Raw genomic sequence first — 22,751 nt, forward strand, 5'->3', positions numbered from 1 at the left:
GATTTTTTAGTTGTAATGACAGCAAAACTGGAAGCATTCACTGTTGTTATGAAGAAGTCCTGACGTTGCTGTCAGTGATTCCCTGCTCCTCCAAGGGTGCCCTGTTGAAATCCATGCAGACAGCAATCTTTAGAAATCACTGAACTGACAAGAACTTGCCCTTTTACGGTATGAAAATACTATTAAAAATCCCTGAAAAAGTTATGCCTTGTTAATGAGGTGTGACTGTTTTTACTGCTGTACTAAATCATAACTACTGGTGAACAACCTCGCTGGTCCTAAAAGAAACAATTAAATATTTCAGAATGTCAAATATTTCCATTATGATTAAAATTCCATAGCTTTTAATATAATTTTTAAAGCATATTTATGATATTTCAGCTGCTAATGTGTATGGTCCTTTATTTTGATTTCTGTAAAACTATTTAAGAAGTGAAGGATATCAGTGCATTTTACTTCCTGGCTTGCTGTCTGTTATAATCCTAGAAAGTTCTAGGATGTAATAGCATATAAGTGTAACATGCCATCCAGGATACTCCACGAAATGCAAACCTGAAGAAAAGTTTCACTGAAGCCTTGGAGATCTTTTCCGATTAATTTTTTTGCCTCGTTTGTAAGTTATTTTATTTTTTCTTGACATCCTTGAGCCTGATTGTAAATTGTTCCACCCAGCATACATGGGACAGTGGTGGCAGAAAATGGCACCCCACCTACACTGCTCTTTTGACCACACCATCTTGGAAGGCAGTGAGTCAACCTAGTTATAGCAGAAGGCCATTTTAATATGCACATCGGGATCCTATGCTTCAGTGAGAAAAGTGAGAAAAGCCCTAGGTGAGCTCACTCACTGGACATTTTCCAGTGTCTCTGGCCACTGCTAGAATCTCTCTCTATAATAACAGGATCAAGTTTTGGGAATTGTACTGTAAGATGTAACCTTCTACCCTTGACAGGGTATGGTTCGGACACGAGAATTATGAGAAATAATAGGACAAACTTAAAGCCCAAATTAAACACTAATGTCTTTACTAGGTTTGGTAGGAATTCAAGTTAGCAACACAATACACCCATTAGTCACAAGTATGATACAAGAAGTTATACATAAGATCACCCAGTGAGTGGTAACCTCCCATTGATCGTACACTTTAGCAAGTGACCAAATTGCCTGACTGCAGTGCCGAATCATTCTTTACAATGATCTTTATACTTTTCTTTCCAAGGTGGGCAGGATGTTTCATTGACAGGGTCATACTGTCCTATCAAAATCCGCCTTAAACTACAATTGTCCAATGGGGCATCTAAATGTTTGCTCAACCCATGGCATTAGAGCCTGTCTTGACGTGGTACACCTTTATAAACTTTTTTCCTGGTCACACATTCGAGGACCACCAAGATAATTAAACAATCAGGGTCCCTCAAATTACTGACTGTTTACAATTTGTTGCTCAGTGGATTAAAAACAGAGTTAATCTGAGAAGGCATATATAAAAAAAATAGCTTCTTGTGGAGTTTTTTTGCATTTCAAAAGAAGACAAACTCAGACATCATCAATCAGCAGCTTTCAAGTAAACCTCACACCACTTAACACAGCTAAATTGGCATTCTTTTTCCCTGTAGTTGAGTTTTACAAGCCTCTGAAACAGATTTCTATCTCCTAATTTGTAAACTAACTTTCACGCTTTCTTGTTCTTATTCACCTATTATCATTTATTTATGTCATAATGGTGACCCAGTCTAGACATGTTCATTTCTTATCATATTGAAACATAAATGCCAGAAGTTTAAGGGACCATTGGAGATGGGAACTGAGGTGGGGAGGGGCATAAAATAGGGACGGAAGACATCGGACCAGAAGTCCAACGTTATGACGTGCCTTCTGGATTTTATTGTTGGCGGCCGACATGGAGGGCAGACTTTGGAAATCCATGCCACAGGAAGGCAATTAAGATAATTAAGAGGCCAATTAACAGCAGTTTTATTGACTGGGTCTGATTTAACTAATGTCGCACAGGAACCATAAGGGCTTCAGAGCCTCACCTGTTTAAAGGAGGTGTTAAGGAGGTGAGAGATTAGTGTTGGCTTCATTGGGGAGACATTGGGTGAGGCAGCATTACTTGGCAGCGAGGATGCAGGAGGGACGGGATGGGAAACACTGTCACAGTGGGTGCCAAGGTGCCAGCTTTGCGGGGAAGATGCATCAGGGTTCCATCGGGGTAGTGCCACCTAATCAGAGGTGACAAGTGAGGTAAACAGTGGGGGGGGTGGCTGTTTGCTGTGAAGGCCTTGCACTCAGGGAGCAGCAACCTGACATAGCCCTCATTCACACTGGCTTAGAGGCCCCTGTTGAGGAGGAGGAACAGAATAGAGGGAGGCAGGCATAGGCAACAGCAAGGGCCCTGGGGGCCCTGAGAACGATCAGCCTCGGGAACGGCAAGCCAGAGATAAATGCAGAGGGTATGCCAACAGTCTCCTGTGTGCAGATGAAGCTACCTTCCAGAAAAGATCTACCGCCGATACTCAACTACCTGCTAATGTCCAAGCGGTAATGTCTCCTAAGTGTTGGAAGCAGTTCAGAGAAGGTATACTAGACTAATACCTGGAATGGGCGGGTTGTCTAATGAGGAAAGGTTGCACAGGCTAGGCTTGTATCTGCTGGAGTTTAGAAGAGTAAGAGGCGACTTGATTGAAACATATAAGATCCTGAGGGGTCTTGACAGGGTGGATGTGGAAAGGATGTTTCCCCTTGTGGGAGAATCTAGAACTAGGGGTGACTGTTTAAAATAAAAAGGGTCACCCATTTAAGACAGAGATGAGGAGAAATGTTTCTCTTAGAGGGTCATGAGTCTTTGAAACTCTTGTTCTCAAAAGGAAGTGGAAGCAAGTCTTTAAATATTTTTAAGGCAGAGGTAGGTAGACTCTTGGTAAGCAAGGGGGTAAAAGGTTATCAGGGGTAGGCGGGAATGTGGAGTTGAGGTTACAATCAGATCAGCCATGATCTTATTGAATGGCGGAGCAGGCTCGAGGGGTCGAATGGCCCTACTCTGCTCCTAATTCGTATGTTCGTATGTTCATATGTACTCCGCTTCTCCAGGGAGGCCATCATTGATCTATGTGCCATGATGCAGAATTAACTGAGTCCCATGAGACTTAGTAGACATTTGGTGCCAGGGTCGCTGAAAGTCACCATGACACTGAACTTCTATGCCACTGCATCATTCCAGGGAGGCACTGGAGATATCTGTGGAATCTTGCAAACTGCAGCCCATTGGTGCATCAAGGAGGTCACCAATGCCCTGTTCAGGAGAGTCAGCAACTATGTGCGCTTCCGCACCAATCCAAACAGTCAAGCTGAGAGGGCTATAGAATTTGGGCCATGACTGGATTCCTTCAGGTGCAGGGTGTCATTGACTGCATGTATGTGGCCATCAAGGCTCCCACAGAGCAGCCAACAGCATTCAACAGCAGGAAGGCCTTCCACTCGCTAAATGTGCAATTGGTCTGCAAACGGATCCTACAGGTGTGTGCACAATTCCCAGGAAGAGGCATGATGCCTACATACTTTGGCAGTCCCAGGTGTCAAAACTTTTCTGTCCCTCCACACGTCTTCAGGGATGGATTCTTGGAGACAAGGACTACCTACTGTCTACATGTCTACTCAAGCCTGTGAGGAACCCACGCATAGATACAGAGGAGAGGTACCACACCTGCCACAGGACAATGCCTGTGACCATTGAGCAGGCCATTGGTCTACGCAAGATGAGATCCAGGTGCCTAGATTGATCCAGTAGAACCCTGCAATATGTCCCCGGCGAGGGTCTCTCATATCGTGGTGGTCTGCTGTGCACTGCATGACCTGCCAATACAGAGAGAAGAGGCATTGGCCAGTGAGGATATTGTGGAGTGCAATGCCTCTTCTGATGATGAGGATACAGAGAAGGATGCTGCACAGGCAGTACCAGATGAAGGACCCCATGCACGGCAGGAAAGGCACCATGAGATATGTGCCCTTATAAAGACAACCTTATATATTTATGTTTCCTTTGAGCCTTAGCACTTTTTGGAAATGCGGCAAGCAATAAAGCCTTACCTTAAAGCAGCCATGTTGTCGCCTCCTTCCCTCTACACTGCAGTGCCCAGGTGCAAATCGCACAATGGCTAAAGCATTGAATGCTCGGTACGTGGTCCCTCGCTTCCAGCCCCTCAGGAGGAAGGGTTTAAATGAAATCCCAAAGGGCATCAACATAGGAAGGAGACATAGTGAGATAACATCATTTCTTTATCTGTGTGATACCAAACATACTCCTGTCCATCTGGAATGTACATTCACCTGTGAATCCCTAAGTGCATCTATGTGCTCTTCTTAAATCTTTTCCGGGTGATCAAACATGGTGTTCCCCCATGCAGTCAGCTGAGATGGAGGCAGGCTGCTGACCTTGCTGTCTCCTGGCTTGGGATAACCTTGCATCCGTCCCTTGGCTGCCTGAGACCTGGAGGGCCAAGGCACAATGAGGGCCTTCTGCACAGGTGCAGGGACCCCCTCTGTCATCAAGGATGATGGAGGCGCTGGTATCACTGGCAGAGGGGCTTTGGAGCCACTGCCCACACCAGGAACACCCTGAGTGGAGCCCCCAGATGCAGCAGCCAGCCACTCCTCCCCTCTTATAAGGCATACTTGTACCTCCCTGATGGCCTGAGAGGGACATGGACCTGGTGGAGACTCCAGGTGCCCCATTCCCCCTCTCGCCCTGCCACTGCTGCATACAGCTCATGGACAAAGCGATGAAGTTCAGGTCTGTGTGCATCTCTGACAGCCACTGATTGGTCTGCTGGATCTGGCAGTCCATAGAGTCACCAATCTCTCAATGGAGGAAGCAGACGTGTACCCGTAAGAGACAGTGCAGTATCCAAGGCCTGGATGGACTCCTCCATCATCCACACTTGGATACACATAGCCTCTAGCATCTCTGCCAGTTTGTTACCTTATCTCATTGCAGCATTTCTTGTGTTGCTGTTGACACCAGAGGCATGTCATCAGCCTGGGCTCAGCATGGGCCTAGCCTCCCACAGTCCTCCGTCAGCTGCCCAGATGCATCTGTGATGTGCTGACTAGGTTGTGTGCCCGACTCGGACCTGTGAACAGATGCCCACCGACAAGAGAGTATCTGTACTGGTAGAGGGTGCGGGGGAATGATGTGACAGTGCACCCTCTGAGGCTCCCTCCTCCTTCTCCGAGGTGGCCAGCTGTCCCCCAGTCTCTCCAGCTCTTCGTTCTTGTTGTTCATCTTGACCTGCATGAGAAAATAGAGACATTAAAAGGTTAGGGTCTGCCCATCGTGACATTCCAACCAACCCCTACCGTACAGCTCCATTGATACAGTGGTGAACAGATGAGCAGTGTGGGTTGCTTGTAGCAGTTTCATCTTTGTGCCCCAGGAGATGCTCACTCACTCTCTTGGGATAGGTGCCCCTGTCTTGCTATCTGGTGTGGAGCAGCCGCCTTGCTGTCCTGCCAATTCCATGACCATCTCCTCCATCGGGCTTAAAACATGAAGATACGGCACTCCCCTTGCCAGTGTTGGCACACTCTTTCTGATTATAGCTGTCTTCTCCTGCAGACTCAATGATGAATAAAGTTAGTCTCCCTGCGGGGACAAGCGTAAGACCTCTGATGGTGATAGTCCAGTGGTCCATAATGGGGGCACACATATGCCTACTGTGTGCGGCCCCTCTCAAGGGACTCTGTGGGGTTATGCAATGACTGACGTGTGCTGCTCACCAAGATCAGCCAAGCCTCGGGCAACATGACCTGCTGCCCTTCCCCAATGCACATGACTGGGTGGTCACTCCCTTTCCACCAAATGCTTCCTCTCACTCTGCCACAAGTGATGCTCAAAGGGTCTGAAGTGTTTGGAGTTCTCACCCTAGCAAACAGGATCATTGACCCCACTTCCTGCACTGGATCCATAGTCTGGGAGTGACCTAACAGCTGCTGACCTCTGCAATCTCCGTCCAGGCTTGCTTGGTCAGGCAGACAGGTCTCCGCCTCCCATCCCAGTTCTCTAGTTAGCAAGTTTTTGCTTTTATCAATCCCAAAATATGGAGTGCAATGTCATCAAAATTAGGATCATTGGGTGACTGAGGTGCATAGGATGATGTGAGTTAATGATGAGAGGAAAGATAATAAGAGAGAAAACAAACTCGAGAAAGTAAAATAAAGCAAAAGACTTTATAAGTACTTTAAAATACTTATTTTAGGAGTATGATATTAATGCTGCAGTAATAAAGCTACAAATAAAACTGAAAATACTGAAAGTGTATTAACCAACATGTGAAACATTGAGGGTGAAAGGTGAATCCTGCCCTTGGAGACGGGTTGAGAGATGGGGATGAGGGGGGTTGCACACCAAATAGCATTTTTTTTAAATCCCAAATTTTTCTGAAATTCAGAAACTGCTGTTCCGACTCTCAGCAATGTTCAGAGAGAGTGAGAGGAGAGAGAGAGGACGGTGGGGGGGGGGGGGGGGGGGGGGGGGGGGGGGGGGGGGGGGGGGGGGGGGGGGGGGGGCGTTGTGGAGAGAGAAAGGTGGGGGAGGAGGAGAGAGTGAGAGGGGAGAGAAAGAGATCAATATCACTCCTGACAAATGGACATCTATCCGGATTCTCTGCATCGCTACATCAAGTGTGCGGGCAGACATTAGGCTGAATTTTACAGACGCCGCCCCCCACTCCCCCCCACCCCCCCCCCCCCCCCCCCGACTTTGGGGTTCATGGCAGGGGAGCTGGAAAATGCCTCCAGGAGAGAACCACCACACACCCCCATGCCGGAAGGGCCCAGCTCGATATTGCTGGTGGCAGTGAGGCCTTGTGGCGGCCCCCCACTGCTCGGCAACAGGACTCCCCCGTTAACATATTTAAATAAATTTAAATTAATTGAATTGATCATCTACCTACGCCGCCACCTTCTGTCCCACTGTGAACTTCCTGCCACTGGCCAGGGAAATGAGGCGGAATCCTTGTGGGAGTGGGGAGGAGGTAAGTTTATCAGTCTAGGAGGCGGGGGAATTGGGTCAAAGTAACATCATTGGTGTGGGGGATGAGGTTTGAGGTGAAATGTTCTGCACTTTGTGGGGGAAGGTCAAGTGGACAAGGTAAGTGTTTTGGGGGGGAGAGGGCAAGTAATTAATTTTATGGTTATTGGGGAGGTGAGAGAGAGGCAAAGGAAATGTATTTAAATTTTTTTTATTCACTGAATCTTGAAATATTTAAATTTAATGGTAGGGCTCAAAGCCCTTTAAAAATGGCATTACGCCTCCACACAGGCAGCTGACGCCATGCCGGGGACGAACAGCCCGCCCCCTCCACGTGATCAGGGTGGTGGGCCACCACACTTAGGATCGCAGCGGCTCCGCAACATGCATGCACGGGCAGGCCGCCATTGTTTTTGCCGCCTCCAAACTTGTAAAATTCAGCCCATTGACTACTTATGCGAGCTAAAACCATGCCAGGTATCTCACAAAGTAGGGACAAATGTGTTTTTAATCAGACTGTGTTTGATGGCATTAGGTCGGCTATCCACTTTATATGCAGTTTAATTGCCCCCATGTCCATGGCTGAGTCATTAATTTTGTCAGATATCTGTGGTGCAACATGTTCGTGCCTATCCCTGGCTGTGTGCAACATATCTTAGCCTATAAATATATGTGTAATATATTATAGTTCTGTTGCAAAATTAGAAATGAGCATTTATGTTGTGCTTGATATCTAGGAATTGATATCTGATTAGTCATGCATATCAGCCAGTCAGGAAGCAAACTAAACTAACCTGCAATCTAATAAATAACATCCCATCATTTAAATGTGTAAGCAGCTTCAGTTAAGCTGCATTTCATTTTCTGCTTGATTAGTTTTCTGAAAATATTTATGTTTGGATAATCCTGCCTCCCACAATAAATCATACTGTATCTGTTTATTTTAATACCTTTGATTTTCCACCGATGAATACCAGAAGGAGATATTTTAATAACAGTATTGTCAGTAGTTAATAAATTTCTGCAATTTTTTTAACTTTGCTTTGTTATTTTTGCAATGCCAAGAGGAATTCTCTAAAGGTAACAAATAAATGTTGAAAATGCTTTAGGTTTTTTTGGCTAATTGTTTAATGGATTTTGTCAGATGCCAACGAGAGACTGAAAGACTGGGAAGGTGGAAAGCCAGCAGAATACCCTGATATGTCTACACAGTCAGCATCTTCTCATGCAGCCCGTGGTGTCTCAGAGTCAGGAAGCGATATAACATATGGAGAGGTTGAGCACAGACTAGATTTACTTCAGGAACACCTCAGCAGGTAAACGAGTCCTCGGACTCGATTTTAACCAACTCAAATCCCACCCACTTGCATAGAGTTGAAATCGGGCCTATCTTCTGTATGTCAATAGCGATCAATGAAAGGCATGTTGGGAAATTGTTTACCAGTAACATCAATTTCTTTTAGTTTCCTTCACTTTTGGAGACTAAGTCTTGAAGGTCATATCAGTAGTGATTTGGCCTGTGCAAATTTGCATGAGAAATGTTAATATGTTACTCGGTATTTTATAGTTGTGCTTTAAAATTAGGGATTAAAATTCACTGTAGCTCAATATTAATATTAGTATATTAAATTAGCTGCTCTATTTCACAACGTGGGGATCCTGACTACTGTACCCTGGACACACATGAAAAAGTGGGTCAATGGTGGAATGCAGTAATCTGATATTATAATTTGAGAGCTACAAAAAAGCTTTCTAACATCAGTGTGGGAAGATTTCTGCTGCTCACTATTTCTATAAAAATTTGTAAACTTGTTGATTTATAATATTGCTGGAGAAAATTACCCATTGTGCTTAGGGTGTGCTTAAATGCAAAAACCAGCAGAACGCTTTCCCAAGTTTTCTCTTCTTTACATGTCATGTTCTTTTAAGAGCAACCCATGAACTTATTACTCAAAATACAGTATGATACTTTAAGAGTATGATGCACAGCCAACCGCAGACAAATGGCTCTTCCTCCGCTGGGTGCATTTCTCTGTGTAAACTAGTTTCCCTATCATAAAATGTTACGACCGAGGCGGGAGGAGTGCACTGTATTTTTCTAGTCCCATTTCTCCACAGGTCACAACATATATTTAAATGTTACCCAGTTACCGATATAGCCAATTATGTACTCAATTTTTATTTCAGAATAAAATCCATCAACCAGGTTTCTTTAATAAACAACAGAATTATCAATTTATTTTAAAACAAGACTTATTCAGTAAAGATGCAAAGCATCAAAACACAGACTGAAAGATGGAAGTTCCCTTTTAAATTAGCCCAACACACACACACAGACACACACCGGTTAAAGAAAAAAAACAAAAGTTTTTTCTGCAAAGATCTCTTCACCAAAAAGACAAAAAATTTACTTTGACCAAATACTTGTTAATTCTTGAAGGGAAAAGGAGAAGATATGTAATTATATCAGTTGTCCCTTTATTCTGGCATTCCAAATACTAGTATCTTTTTTGAGCAGTTCTCTTCAGGCAACATTGAGGCTTATTCTGGCAGGCTTTCCGGGAGAAATGCAGAATCAATTTCTCCAGTCCACACACACTGGATTCTCAGGGTTTCTCAAAGATGTGGAAAAAAGATGAGCTGGTGTCTTCTCTCTTAGCAGGCTGAGCCCCCCCCCCCAACTGACTCAAAAGCAAAATTCAAAATGAAACCAACTCTTGACCACCATTAACCTTGACATGTCACTTCTCCGTAAACAACTCCCTCTAGTCACCAAGGCTCTTGTTGTTTACTTAGCTGAAGACATGTGACATCCAGTAAGTGTGTTTTTAAACCGTCCCAAAGTCCTTCCAGTGATCTTTTAAAAAAAAAACAAAGTCCAACATTTTAGGAATCTCTTCAGTCCTCCAAATGAATCCGTTAACATAATTCTAAAGCATGAGTCCTCAAAAAATATTTTAAAAATGAAAGCACTTTCATAACACAAGTGGCAACTTTGCAGATACATGGAAATGTGAGCTTTTGTCTGCACAATTGGACATCAACTTAATCAGAGTAAATTTAAGTACCAGGTCCTGTGGATTTTGATTCGAGAGGTAGATTTCCATAGGGATTCTCCCACTCATTCCATATAACAATAGCAGATGAGTCATAGAAACCCCTTAAACTAACACTTATGGTAGATGAACGGGAGAACCCCTAAGGAAATTCATCAAGTTTCTGCAGCACTATAGGGACTAACTTCCTGGTGAAGAGTGTAAAAATTGAAGAGAGAAAGACACATAGATTACTCTTGCAAAGCAAGGGTACTGCCTGTGTGGAGTTTGCAAGTTCTCCCTGTGTCTGCATGGGTTTCCTCCGGGTGCTCCGGTTTCCTCCCACATGCCAAAGACTTGCAGGTTGATAGGTAAATTGGCCATTAGAAATTGCCCCTAGTGTAGGTAGGTGGTAGGGAAAATATAGGGACAGGTGGGGATGTGGTAGGAATATGGAATTAGTGTGGGATTAGTATAAATGGGTGGTTGATGGTCGGCACAGACTCGGTGGGCCGAAGGGCCTGTTTCAGTGCTGTATCTCTAAACTAAACTAAAAATAATATAAAATATAAAAGTACCTATAAAGAACAAAGACCTGTGCAAGAGACTAATATAAAGTTAGATATGCTTGGGAAAGTTGCTATTCTGCAGTTGATAGTACAATTGTCACTTCTTTTTATCCATTCATGGGATGTGAGTATCACTGGCAAGGCCAGCAATTATTGCCTACCACAAATTGTTCTTGAGAAGGTGGTGATGAGCTGCCTTCAGGAACCGTTGCAATTCTTGTGGTACAGGTGCACCCAAAGTGCTGTTAGGGAGGGAGTTCCAAGATTTTTATCTAGCAACAGTGAAGGAACAGCCATATAGTTCCAAGTCAGGGTGTGACTTGAAAGAAAAGAAAAAGAAAGACTTGCTTTTATTTTGCACCTTTCATGACCACCAAATGTCTCAAAGCGCTTTACTTTTGTAGTACTTTAGAAGTGTAGTCACTGTTGTAATGTAGAGATGTAATTGGAGGGGAATTTGCAGGTGGTGGTGTACCCATGTACCCGCTGCCCTTGTTCTTCCAGGTGGTAGAAGCTGCAGGTTTGCAAGGTGCTATCAAAGGAGGTTCGGTGAGTTGCTGCAATGGATCTTGTACATGGTACACACTGCTGATATTGTGCAATGGTAGTGGAGAGAGTGAATGTTTAAGGTGGTGGATGGCGTGCCAATCAAGCGGGCTGCTTTGTCCTGGATGGTATCGAACTTCTTGAGTATTCTTGGTGCTGCAGTCGTCCAGGCAAGTGGGGAATATTCCATCACACTCCTAACTTGTGCTTTGTAGATGATGGACAGGCTTTAGGGAGTCAGGAGGTAAGTTAATCACAGAAGAATTCCCAGCCTCTGACCTGCTCTTGTAGCTACAGTATTTATGTGGCTGGTCCAGTTCAGTTTCTGATCAATGGTAACTTCAAGGATGTTGATAATGGGGAATTCAACGATGGCAATGCAGTTGAACGTCCAGGGGAGATGGTTAAATTCTCTCTTGTTGGATATGGTCGTTGCCTGGCACTTGTGTGGCGAAGGCATTTGATAAAGTGCCACATCAAAGGATATTGTAGACAATAAAATCTCAGGGTGTAAGGGGTAACATATTGGCATGGATAGAAAATTGGTTAGCTCACAGGAAACAGAGTAGGCATAAATGGGTCATTTTCTGGTTGGCAAGATGTAATGAGTGGTGTGCCACAGGGATCTGTGCTGGGGCCTCAACTTTTTGCAATTTATATAAATGACTTAGATGAAGGGATCAGAGGTATGGTTGCTAAATTTGCTGATGACACAAAGATTGGTAGGAAAGTAACTTTTGAAGAGGACATAAGGAGGCTACAAAGGGATATAGATTGGTTAAATGAGTGGGCAAAGACCTGGTAAATGGAGTATAATGTGGGGAAGTGTGAAATTGTCCACTTTGGCAGGAAGAATAAAAAAGTAGCATATTATCTAAATAGCGAGAGACTGCAGAGCTCTGAGATGCAGAGGGATCTGGGTGTCCTAGTGCATGAGTCGCAAAAGGTTTGTATGCAGGTACAGCACGTAATTAGGAAAGCTAATAGAATGTTATCGTTTATCGGGAGGGGAATTGAACACAAATGTAGTACAGTACTTGTCTCCTTATTTAAGGAAAGATGTAAATGCATTGGAGGCAGTACAGAGAAGGTTTACTAGATTAATACCTGGAATGGGTGAGCTGTCTTACGAGGAAAGATTGGACAGGCTAGGCTTGTATCCGCTGGAATTTAGAAAAGGCAACTTGATTGAAAATATAAGATCCTGAGGGATCTTGACAGGGTGGATGTGAAAAGGATGTTTCCCCTTGTAAGAGAATCTCGAACTAGGGGTCACTGTTTAAAAATAAGGGGTCGCCCATTTAAGAGAGAGATGAGGAGAATTTTTTTCTCTCAGAGGGTCGTGAGTTTTTGGAATTTTCTTCCTCATTAGGCGGTGGAAGCAGAGTCTTTGAATATTTTTAAGGCTGAGGTAGATAGATTCTTGATAAGCAAGGGGGTGGAAGATTATCCGGGATAGGTGGAAATGTGGAGTAATCAGATCAGCCAAGAACTTATTGAATGGCGGTGCAGGCTCGAGGGGTCAAGTGGCCTACTCCTGCTCCTAATACGTATGTATGTTCGTATATGGGCACAAACTGTTTCATTATCTGAGGAGTTACAAATGAGACTGAACATTGTGCAGTCATCAGCGAACACCCCCACTTCTGTCCTTATGATGGGGGGAAGGTGATTGAAGTAGCAGCTAAAGATGGTTGGGCCTAGGACACTGCCTTGAGGAAGTCCTGCAGTGATGTCCTGGGGCAGAGCTGAGTGACCTCCAACAACCACAACCATCTTCCTTTGTTGTAGGACAATGGCCAGTGGAGAATTTTCCCCCTGATTCCTGTTGACTTCAATTTTACTCCTTGATGCCACACTTGGTCAAATGCTGCCCTGATGACAAGGCAATCACTTGCACCTCGTGTCTGGAATTCAGCTCTATTGTCCATTTTCCAACTAAGTCTGGAATGAGGTCTGGAGCCAAGTGGTCCTGGTGGAACCCAAACTGATAATTGGTGAGCAACTTATTGCAACTTGATAGCACTAGGACAGAACATATCTGAGCAATTTTCCACATTGTCGGGTAAATGCCAGTGTTCTAGCTGTGCTGGAAAAGCTTTGCTAGGGACATAGCTAGTTCTGGATCACTACAGGTTTTATGTTAATTTAATTGATAGGGTTTTTGGCTTCAGACGTGTTTTATTGTTCAGTTAGATGGCACTGTATGCTTAGTTAACAGTATTCAACAACTTAGTGGACAGCAGAACAGGGGAAGGGGAAATTTCCTTCATTTGTTATTTATAGTGAAATACACTCCCATTGCAAATTCACTACAAATAGAAACCAGAGGAAATCTTCCTCAGTCAGCAATTAAACTTGGCAATATATAAACACAAAAATAAAATGGATAAGCGCAAATACTGGGCTGAGTGAATTTATCTACTGTGGTCAGAGATGGTGCAATTCCGGAATGAATCCAGAATCTCTGCTGAATAAGCATTGACCATGGGTACCTGTGGAGTCTTTGGTAAATGTGATTGTAATATTATTACATCAGTGCACTGTGGCTTTATTCTTCAGCTCCAAGTGCGACAGATGTAAAGTTAATTGATGTTGTTCTGTAAATAAGGCTATAGATTCCCTTTTACTGATACTGTTGAGTTTGATGTACATGGAGCCTTTGATTGAAATAAAACCAGATTTCAGGACAGTCTCTTGAGTAACAGTAACCCCTTCAAAATAAGACATAATTAGCTCAAAAGTGTATAATGTAAAGTGGACACAATAATGAAGAGCTTTCCTTTTCTGCTCTTCCACAGTAATGTAGAATGGCTTGTTCATATTTTACATCAATAAACAAAACTACAAAAGTGTAACTAAAAGGCAGAATAAATGGCTAATGCAAGGTTTTTTTCTAATAAATTGGAAAAGGATATAAAACCTGTTCTGAATAGTTTGATGTGTTTCACATGGATTAAATGGCACTGTTGACTCATTTCGAAGAATGAACAAACTGTTCGGATAATGGGGTGGAAATTGGTATAGATTGTCAAATTTTCAGGCATAAAACAGGTATAAAGCATACCAATTTGGCAGTGGGACAGCCAGTGCCAATCTGCAATTGTCCCACTGCTAATTTTTTGGGCTACTTTTCATGTTTCTTGCATGAATGAGGGGCCAGGAGGAACAGGAATGCTCCTCCTGGCTCTACAACAGTCCTGGAGATAGTTTCCTGCCCTGGTCCAACCCCCACCTGATCGCCTACTTTCCTGCGCACCCCACCCCCCAGCCCATCAACCCCCCAGGACCTTCCGGAGGATGGATGCCCAAAATTGATATCCATCTCACAAGTGGGGATGCACAGCTCTCCAGCCTAATTTGAATTAAACCTATACTTTGGCTCTGTCTTCACAAAGGAAGACACAAATAACCTCCCAGAAATGTTAGGGAACCAAGAGTCTAATGAGAGGGAGGAACTGAAGGAAATCCGTATTCGTAAAAAAAAATAGTGCTAGGGAAATTAATGGGGTTAAAGGCTGACAAATCCCCAGGGCCTGATAATCTACATCCCAGAGTACAAAAGGAAGTGGCCCTGCAAATAATGGATGCATTGGTGGTCATCTTCCAAAATTCTATAGACTCTGGAGCAGTTCCTACAGATTGGAGGGTGGTAAATGTAACACCACTATTTAAAAAAGGAGGGGAGAAAAAACAGGGAATTACAGACCAGTGAGCCTTACATCAGTAGTGGGGAAAATGCTAGAGTCTATTATAAAGGATGTGATAGCACAACACCTGGAAAGCATAAACGGGATTGAGCAAAGTCAGCATGGGTTTACGAAAGGGAAATCATGCTTAATAAATCTATTGGAGTTTTTTGAGGATGTAACTGGTAGAATAGATAAGGGAGAACCAGTAGATGTGGTGCATTTGGATTTTCGGAAAGCTTTTGATAAGGTCCCACATAAGAGGCTAGTGAGCAAAATTAAAGCACATGGGATTGGGGGTAATATACTGGCATGGATTGAGAATTGGTTGACCGACAGGAAACAGAGAGTAGGAATAAATGGGTCTTTTTCCAAGTGGCAGGCAGTGACTAGCGGGGTACCGCAGGGATCAGTGCTTGGGCCCCAGCTATTCACAATATATGTTAATGACTTAGGTGAGGGAACTAAATATAACATTTCCAAGTTTGCAGATGGCACAAAGCTGGGGGGTAAAGTGAGCTGTGAGGTGGAATCAAAGAAGCTCCAATGTGATTTGGACAAGTTGGGTGAGTGGGCAAATACATGGCAGATGCAATTTAATGTGGATAAATGTGAGGTTATCCACTTTGGTTGTAAAAACAGAAAGGCAGATTATTATCTGAATGGAGATCGATTGGGAAAGGGGGAGGTGCAACAAGATCTAGGTGTCCTTGTCCACCAGTTGCTGTAAGCAAGCATTCAGGTGCAGCAAGCAATCAGGAAAGCGAATGGTATGTTGGCCTTCATTGCAAGAGGATTTAAGTACAGGAGCACGGATGTCTTACTGCAGTTATACAGGGCCTTGGTGAGACCACATCTGGAGTATTGTGTGCAGTTTTGGTCTCCTTATCTGAGGAAGGATGTTCTTGCCATGGAGGGAGTGCAAAGAACATTTACTAGGCTGATTCCTGGGATGGCAGGATTGACGTATGAGGAGAGATTGGGTCAATTAGGCGTAAATTCACTAGAGTTTAGAAGAATGAGAGGGGAATTTCATAGAAACCTATAAAATTCTAACAGGACTAGACAGGCTAGATGCAGGGAGGATGTTCCCAATGGTTGGGGAGTCCAGAACCAGGGGTCACAGTCTCAGGATACGGGGTATGCCATTTAGAACCAAGGTGAGGAGAAGTTTCTTCACTCAGAGCGTGGTGAACCTGTGGAATTCTCTACTGCAGAAGGCAGTGAGGCCAAATCATTAAATATATTCAAGAAGGTGATAGATATATTTCTTAATGCCAAAGGGATCAAGGGATATGGGGAAAAAGCCGGAACAGGGTACCGAATTAGACGATCAGCCATGATTTTTCTTTGAATGGCGGAGCAGGCCCAAAGGGCCAAATGGCCTACTCTGGCTCCTATTTTCTATGTTTCTATGAATGAAGGCCAAGGCCCAATTTCAATTTCAATTGGACCTACCTGTTTCGGCACAGGATCATTCCCTGAATCTAGTTTGCACAGGTTGGCACTCTGCAATTTCTACACTGATGTATTTTTAAAAGTACACCAAAGATCTTGACAATTTGCTCTGTTAAACTATATGTGCAGTGAATTAAAACAATATTTCTACTCTTAGAATAATAGTTCTTCTCTTTCTGACATTAATTTAACGCCATGGATATTGGACCCAGAATTACAAATTTTGCTATAATTTTTCACAAGAGTAATTTATTTTCTCACCAATAGTGATTGACTTTTACTTGCTGTGCCTCGTGATAATGGGGCGTTAACAGTCTCAAAATGGAGCACGTATCTTTATCACCCCATTAAACCTAACGGTGCAGATGGTTCCATTTTGAAAAGAGCCAACAGCCTGGTTCCAAAGTGCCTATGGCATATTAGGTGGTACGCCCCTTTTAAGATGCAAATAGGGGTCCTATGACTTAAATATAACTCTAATTGCCATTTTAGATTGGAAGTAGTCAGAACATGGACTGCGTAGGTTCCAATCAGGTCTATGAGCAATTGAGCAGAAGAAGACCAGCGAAGATACGTTTGAAATTATTTTTGTGGGGCCTTGAGAAGCAGGACGCTGCAAAAACAATTCCGTCTGCTGCCACCCAGCAAACACGACCTCCCCCACCGCCCCACCCATTAATCCCCCACAATTGCAACGTACTCTGCTGGCAGCCAAAGTGGCCTGATATTGGTAATGAGCTGCATTGCGGCACCTATTTGTAAATTAGGCCACATTTTCACTTTATGTATGAGTGGCCGACCAGAAAGCTCCACTGATCCATTCTCCAAAAGTCAAAATAAACCCCATGCAGTATTAGTTGGTGCCAAGCTTTGGCCAAGCATTTACTTGAGGTAGAAAATATCAAAGACAATTGTTCTGGGCTACATTCACTCATGTCACATGGAAGGTTACTAGAGAAAGTTAAGGGGTATTGTAAGAAAAATAACAGCAAATTGGATTGAAAATTGGTTAGAAGAGAGAAAACATAGAGTAGGAGTTAATAGCAGTTTTTCAGAGTGGTTAGAAGTGTGTGGTGGTGTTCCTCAGGGTTCAGTTCTGGAGCCACCACTCTTCACTGTGTGTACCAATGATTGGGATATAAGCCAAGAGGGAATGGTGTTGTGATTTGTAGATAATACCAAGACAGGAGGCGTAGTTAATTGTTAGAAGACCAAAGGGCTAAAAAATGGCAGATGAAATTTAATGCCATTGTGAGCTTAAAAAAAGCAGTAATTATACTCTGAATGGAAGTAGGCTCAGTGCTATGTAGAGCAGAGGGACTTGGGGAACAGGTTCACAGAACATTAAGTGCAGCACCTCAGGTTGATAAGGCTGATAAAAATTGTTAATTGAATTCTAGGTTTATCTCAAGAGTAATAAAAGAGATGGTGATAAACCTCTAAAAAAAATGTTAATAAAACCTCAGTTAGAGTACTGTGTGCAGTATTGGTCTCCACACTATAGGAAGGATATTTAGACTTTAGACAAGTTACAACACAGATACACTAGGATGCCACTTTGTATCAAGAAATACAAATCAAAGAAAAACTTGAAAAATTGTGTATTTTTCCATTAGAGCATTAGGGCGAAATAATAGAAATGTTTTAAATTATGAAAGGATAGGACAGAATAGATAGAATCAGGCTGTTTCCAGCAGTTGAGCGATCAAGAACTAGTGGGTAGAGATACAAGATTAGATTTCGGAGATGTAGAACAGAGGGTCAACTTTCTGACCGAGAGTTGTGAGGCTGCAAAATGCACTTCTAGAGTTAGTGGTTGAAGCAGAAACTAAATTAGCATTAAAGATTAGATTGGATACTTGGATGAAGGAAAAGGAATATGATTAGATATGATTAAATATGATTAGAAATATTTGCTCACATGGAGAATAAGTGCCAACACAAACGGGCAGGGCCAAATGGTCTATTTCGCTGTACTTCCTAATAGCTGGTATCAGAGCAGAATCTGGAGGACAGAGGACAGGTAGCATGCCTATTGTCTATGTAGATGCTGATCCCTGTTGCGAGGAGACAAAGAGAGAAGATTAAGGGCGAGAAATTCATTTGCATAGCAACACTTCAAGCACAGCTATTCAGTCTCACCTTAATTCCTGGGGGAAAACAGCACCGCAGGCCACTACCTTCACTGCGTGGGCTGCGTTCTTCGTTGATACCATTGAAGAAACTCACACAGGCCATGCAGGTAGTGGCCCGCTGCACTGTCCACTCCCCAAGAATCAATGTAGTCTGTGTAGCACCAGTTGAACTGGCACTGTGCAAAGGAATTTCTCCCCAAATGTAGCATGCAAAAACAATTTTTTTTAAATGGAGACAGTTCCTTTAATGATACGCAGTTTACCATTTCTCAATGATCACATATAACTTTATCTTTATGTCATGAAATATTTTCCAAAAAAAAACTCCATTCTTTAGTATCATTAAAATCTAAATGTTTACATGTAATTGACAGAATGCAGTTTGTTTATGAATCTTCTTTGGCCTCCTTATCTCGAGAGACAATGGGTAAGCGCCTGGAGGTGGTCAGTGGTTTGTGGAGCAGTGGCTATAAAGGCCAATTCTAGAGTGACAGGCTCTTCCACAGGTGCTGCAGAAAAATTTGTTTGTCGGGGCTGTTACACAGTTGGCTCTCCCCTTGCGCTTCTGTCTTTTTTCCTGCTAACTGCTAAGTCTTTTCAACTCGCCACACTTTAGCCCCGCCTTTATGGATGCCCGCCAGTTCTGGCGAACGCTGGCAACTGACTCCCATGACTTGTGATCAATGTCACAGGACTTCATGTCGCGTTTGCAGACGTCTATAAAGCGGAGACATGGACGGCCGGTGGGTCTGATACCAGTGGCGAGCTCGCTGTACAATGTGTCTTTGGGGATCCTGCCATCTTCCATGCGGCTCACATGGCCAAGCCATCTCAAGCGCCTCTGACTCAGTAGTGTGGATAAGCTGGGGATGTTGGCCGTCTCGAGGACTTCTGTGTTGGAGATACGGTCCTGCCACCTGATGCCAAGTATTCTCCGGAGGCAGCGAAGATGGAATGAATTGAGACGTCGCTCTTGGCTGACATACGTTGTCCAGGCCTCGCTGCCATAGAGCAAGGTACTGAGGACACAGGCTTGATACACTCGGACTTTTGTGTTCCGTGTCAGTGCGCCATTTTCCCACACTCTCTTGGCCAGTCTGGACATAGCAGTGGAAGCCTTTCCCATGCGCTTGTTGATTTCTGCATCTAGGGACAGGTTACTGGTGATAGTTGAGCCTAGGTAGGTGAACTCTTGAACCACTTCCAGAGCGTGGTCGCCAATATTGATGGATGGAGCATTTCTGACGTCCTGTCCCATGATGTTCGTTTTCTTGAGGCTGATGGTTAGGTCAAATTCGTTGCAGGCAGCCCCAAACCTGTCGATGAAACTGCAGACACTCTTCAGTGTGAGATGTTAAAGCAGCATCGTCAGCAAAGAGGAGTTCCCTGATGAGGACTTTCCGTACTTTGGACTTCGCTCTTAGACGGGCAAGGTTGAACAACCTGCCCCCTGATCTTGTGTGGAGGAAAATTCCTTCTTCTGAGGACTTGAACGCATGTGAGAGCAGCAGGGAGAAGAAAATCCCAAACAGTGTGGGTGCGAGAACACATCCCTGTTTCACGCCACTCAGGATAGGAAAGGGGTCTGATGAGGTGCCGCTATGTTGAATTGTGCCTTTCATATTGTCATGGAATGAGGTGATGATACTTAGTAGCTTTGGTGGACATCCAATCTTTTCTAGTAGTCTGAAGAGACCACGTCTGCTGACGAGGTCAAAGGCTTTGGTGAGATCAATGAAAGCAATGTAGAGGGGCATCTGTTGTGCGCGGCATTTCTCCTGTATCTGATGAAGGGAGAACAGCATGTCAATGGTCGATCTCTCTGCTCGAAAGCCAGTGTGCCTCAGGGTAGACGCGCTCGGCCAGCTTCTGGAGCCTGTTTAAAGCGACTCGAGCAAAGACTTTCCCCACTGTGCTGAGCAGGGAGATTCCACGGTAGTTGTTGCAGTCACCACGGTCACCTTTGTTTTTATAGAGGGTGATGATATTGGCATCGCGCATGTCCTGAGGTACTGCTCCCTCGTCCCAGCACAGGCAAAGCAGTTCATGTAGTGCTGAGAGTATAGCAGGCTTGGCACTCTTGATTATTTCAGGGGTAATGCTGTCCTTCCCAGGGGCTTTTCCGCTGGCTAGAGAATCAATGGCATCACTGATTTCCGATTTTGTTGGCTGTACGTCCAGCTCATCCATGACTGGTAGAGACTAGGCTGCATTGAGGGCAGTCTCAGTGACAACATTCTCCCTGGAGTACAGTTCTAGGTAGTGCTCAACCCAGCGGTCCATTTGCTTGCGTTGGTCAGTGATTATGTCCCCTGATTTAGATTTGAGGGGGGCGATCTTCTTGATGGTTGGCCCAAAAGCTCTCTTAATGCCGTCATACATTCCTCTGATGTTTCCGGTGTCTGAGGCCAGCTGAATATGACTGCATAGGTGTTGCCAGTAGTCATTTGCGCAGCGCCTGGCTGTTTTTTGTGCAGTGCTTCTGGCTGCTTTAAGTGCTACGGATGTTAACTCGCTGGGGGCTTTCTTGTATTTCAACAGTGCAATGCGCTTAGCGGCTATGACAGGTTCGAGCTCTTCAGTATGAGTATGAATATGTGTATGAATATGAATATGTGTACAGTATATAAGGATATGAGAATTGAACGTGTAATGTCTTGTTTTTCCAGGCTGGAAACACAAATGTCTACTGATATTCATACCATCTTGCAGTTACTACAACGGCAATCCATGTCAGGACCACCTGCCTATAGTATGGTAACAGCCACAAGAGACTATCAAAGGTCCTCTGCAAGGGTGGTACAGACTGTCCAACCAGTAGCATCTGTAGTCACAGAGCACAGCTTCCCAACAACACCACAGGTAAATATCTATTATTGGATGTTATGATTTAACACTTCCTAACAGTTAGACCAGAAGCAATACCAGAAAGAGGGTGTCCCAAGTAACTGGTGGGGGGATGGGGGCAGGATATACGTATGCCTACCACTCCAGATATGCTGGAAAATGGAATGGTAGGGATTTTTTTTTTTAAGTCCCATCCATTAGCCACATGCCACGATTTTTATATTTCAATATTTAATGAGAGTACCACACCTGCAGGGCTGGGGGAATTTTAACTGAACGTGGGGTCCAGGTGGGCAGTGAGAGGGGGTGGGGTCTGGCGAACACCAAACCTTCCCTAAGGGCATTCATTTGAGGCTCAGTGTAATAAGTTTGAATCCTTTGGGACTGTATGTTCAATAGCTCACAGTTGACTCCATATTCGTAACAGTTACAATTTTGTTTCAGCATAAGTGAGACATAATATATTATAGTATTCGAGCAGCAGGATACAAGAACAATTGAGAATTATATTACCCATTATTGTCCTTTGGGTAGAAGGCATGGCCCATTTCCCCTTCCTTCTACTTACATACATATCTACACATATCTGATATCCTTTCTGGCCCTTCTGAACAAAGAATACCTCAAACCTCTAAGGTTGTACACCAAAAAAACTGGAACTAGAAGAAATCCATCCAGTCATAGGCACAGCAAATTCTGAGGTCTTGGGCCTCCCTTATATCGTTTTTAGCCTTAGCTCAAGCTTTTACTGTGCTTCTTTGCTGTTTCCATAGTTGATAAACGCACCCCAGGACCTTGAGGACTAGAACAACCACTTACATTTATATAATGCCTTTAATATAACAAAAGTCACAAGGCGTTTCACAGGAGCATTATAAAACAAAATATGACATCAAGCCATATAAGAAGATATTAAGTCAGACAACTAAAAGCTTGGTCAAAGAGTTAGATTTTAAGGAGTATCTTACAGGAAGAAAGCGAGGTAGAGAGGCAGAGAGGTGTAGGGAATTCCAGAACTTAGGGCCCAGACAACTGAAGGTGTGGTCATCAATGATGGACCAATCAAAATCAGGGATTCACAAGAGGCCATAATTAGATGAGCACAGATATCTTGGAGGGTGCTGAGGCTGGAGGAAATTACAGAGATAGAGAGGGGCAAGGCCATGGAGGGATGTGAAAACAAGGATGAGAATTTTTAAATCAAGACATTGCTTGATCGGGAGCCAATGCAGGTCAGCAAGAACAGGAGTGATAGGTGAACAGGACTTGGTGCAAGTTAAGACAGGGGCAGCAGAGTTTTGGATCTTTATGGAGGGTAGAATGTGGGAGGCCAGCCAGGAGTTCATTGGAATAGTCAAGAGGCATGAATGACAGTTTCATCAGAAAATGAGTCGGGCAATGTTACGGAGTTGGAACTAGGCAGTCTTAGCGATGGCACAAATAT

General features: G+C 43.9%; 1 protein-coding gene across 1 annotated transcript in view; it reads left to right on the top strand.

Annotated features, from left to right (window-relative positions):
• LOC137371712 (potassium voltage-gated channel subfamily H member 7-like) overlaps positions 1-22,751 on the top strand; it is a 525,923-nt gene that overhangs the window by 495,651 nt on the left and 7,521 nt on the right. Inside the window, exons 15-16 of the mRNA XM_068034535.1 lie at positions 8,173-8,344; positions 21,130-21,322. Coding sequence (XP_067890636.1) covers positions 8,173-8,344; positions 21,130-21,322 — 365 coding nt within the window. The remainder of the gene's footprint in view (positions 1-8,172; positions 8,345-21,129; positions 21,323-22,751) is intronic.

Source organism: Heterodontus francisci, chromosome 7, assembly GCF_036365525.1.
Source record: "Heterodontus francisci isolate sHetFra1 chromosome 7, sHetFra1.hap1, whole genome shotgun sequence".
Classification (NCBI taxonomy): domain Eukaryota; kingdom Metazoa; phylum Chordata; class Chondrichthyes; order Heterodontiformes; family Heterodontidae; genus Heterodontus; species Heterodontus francisci.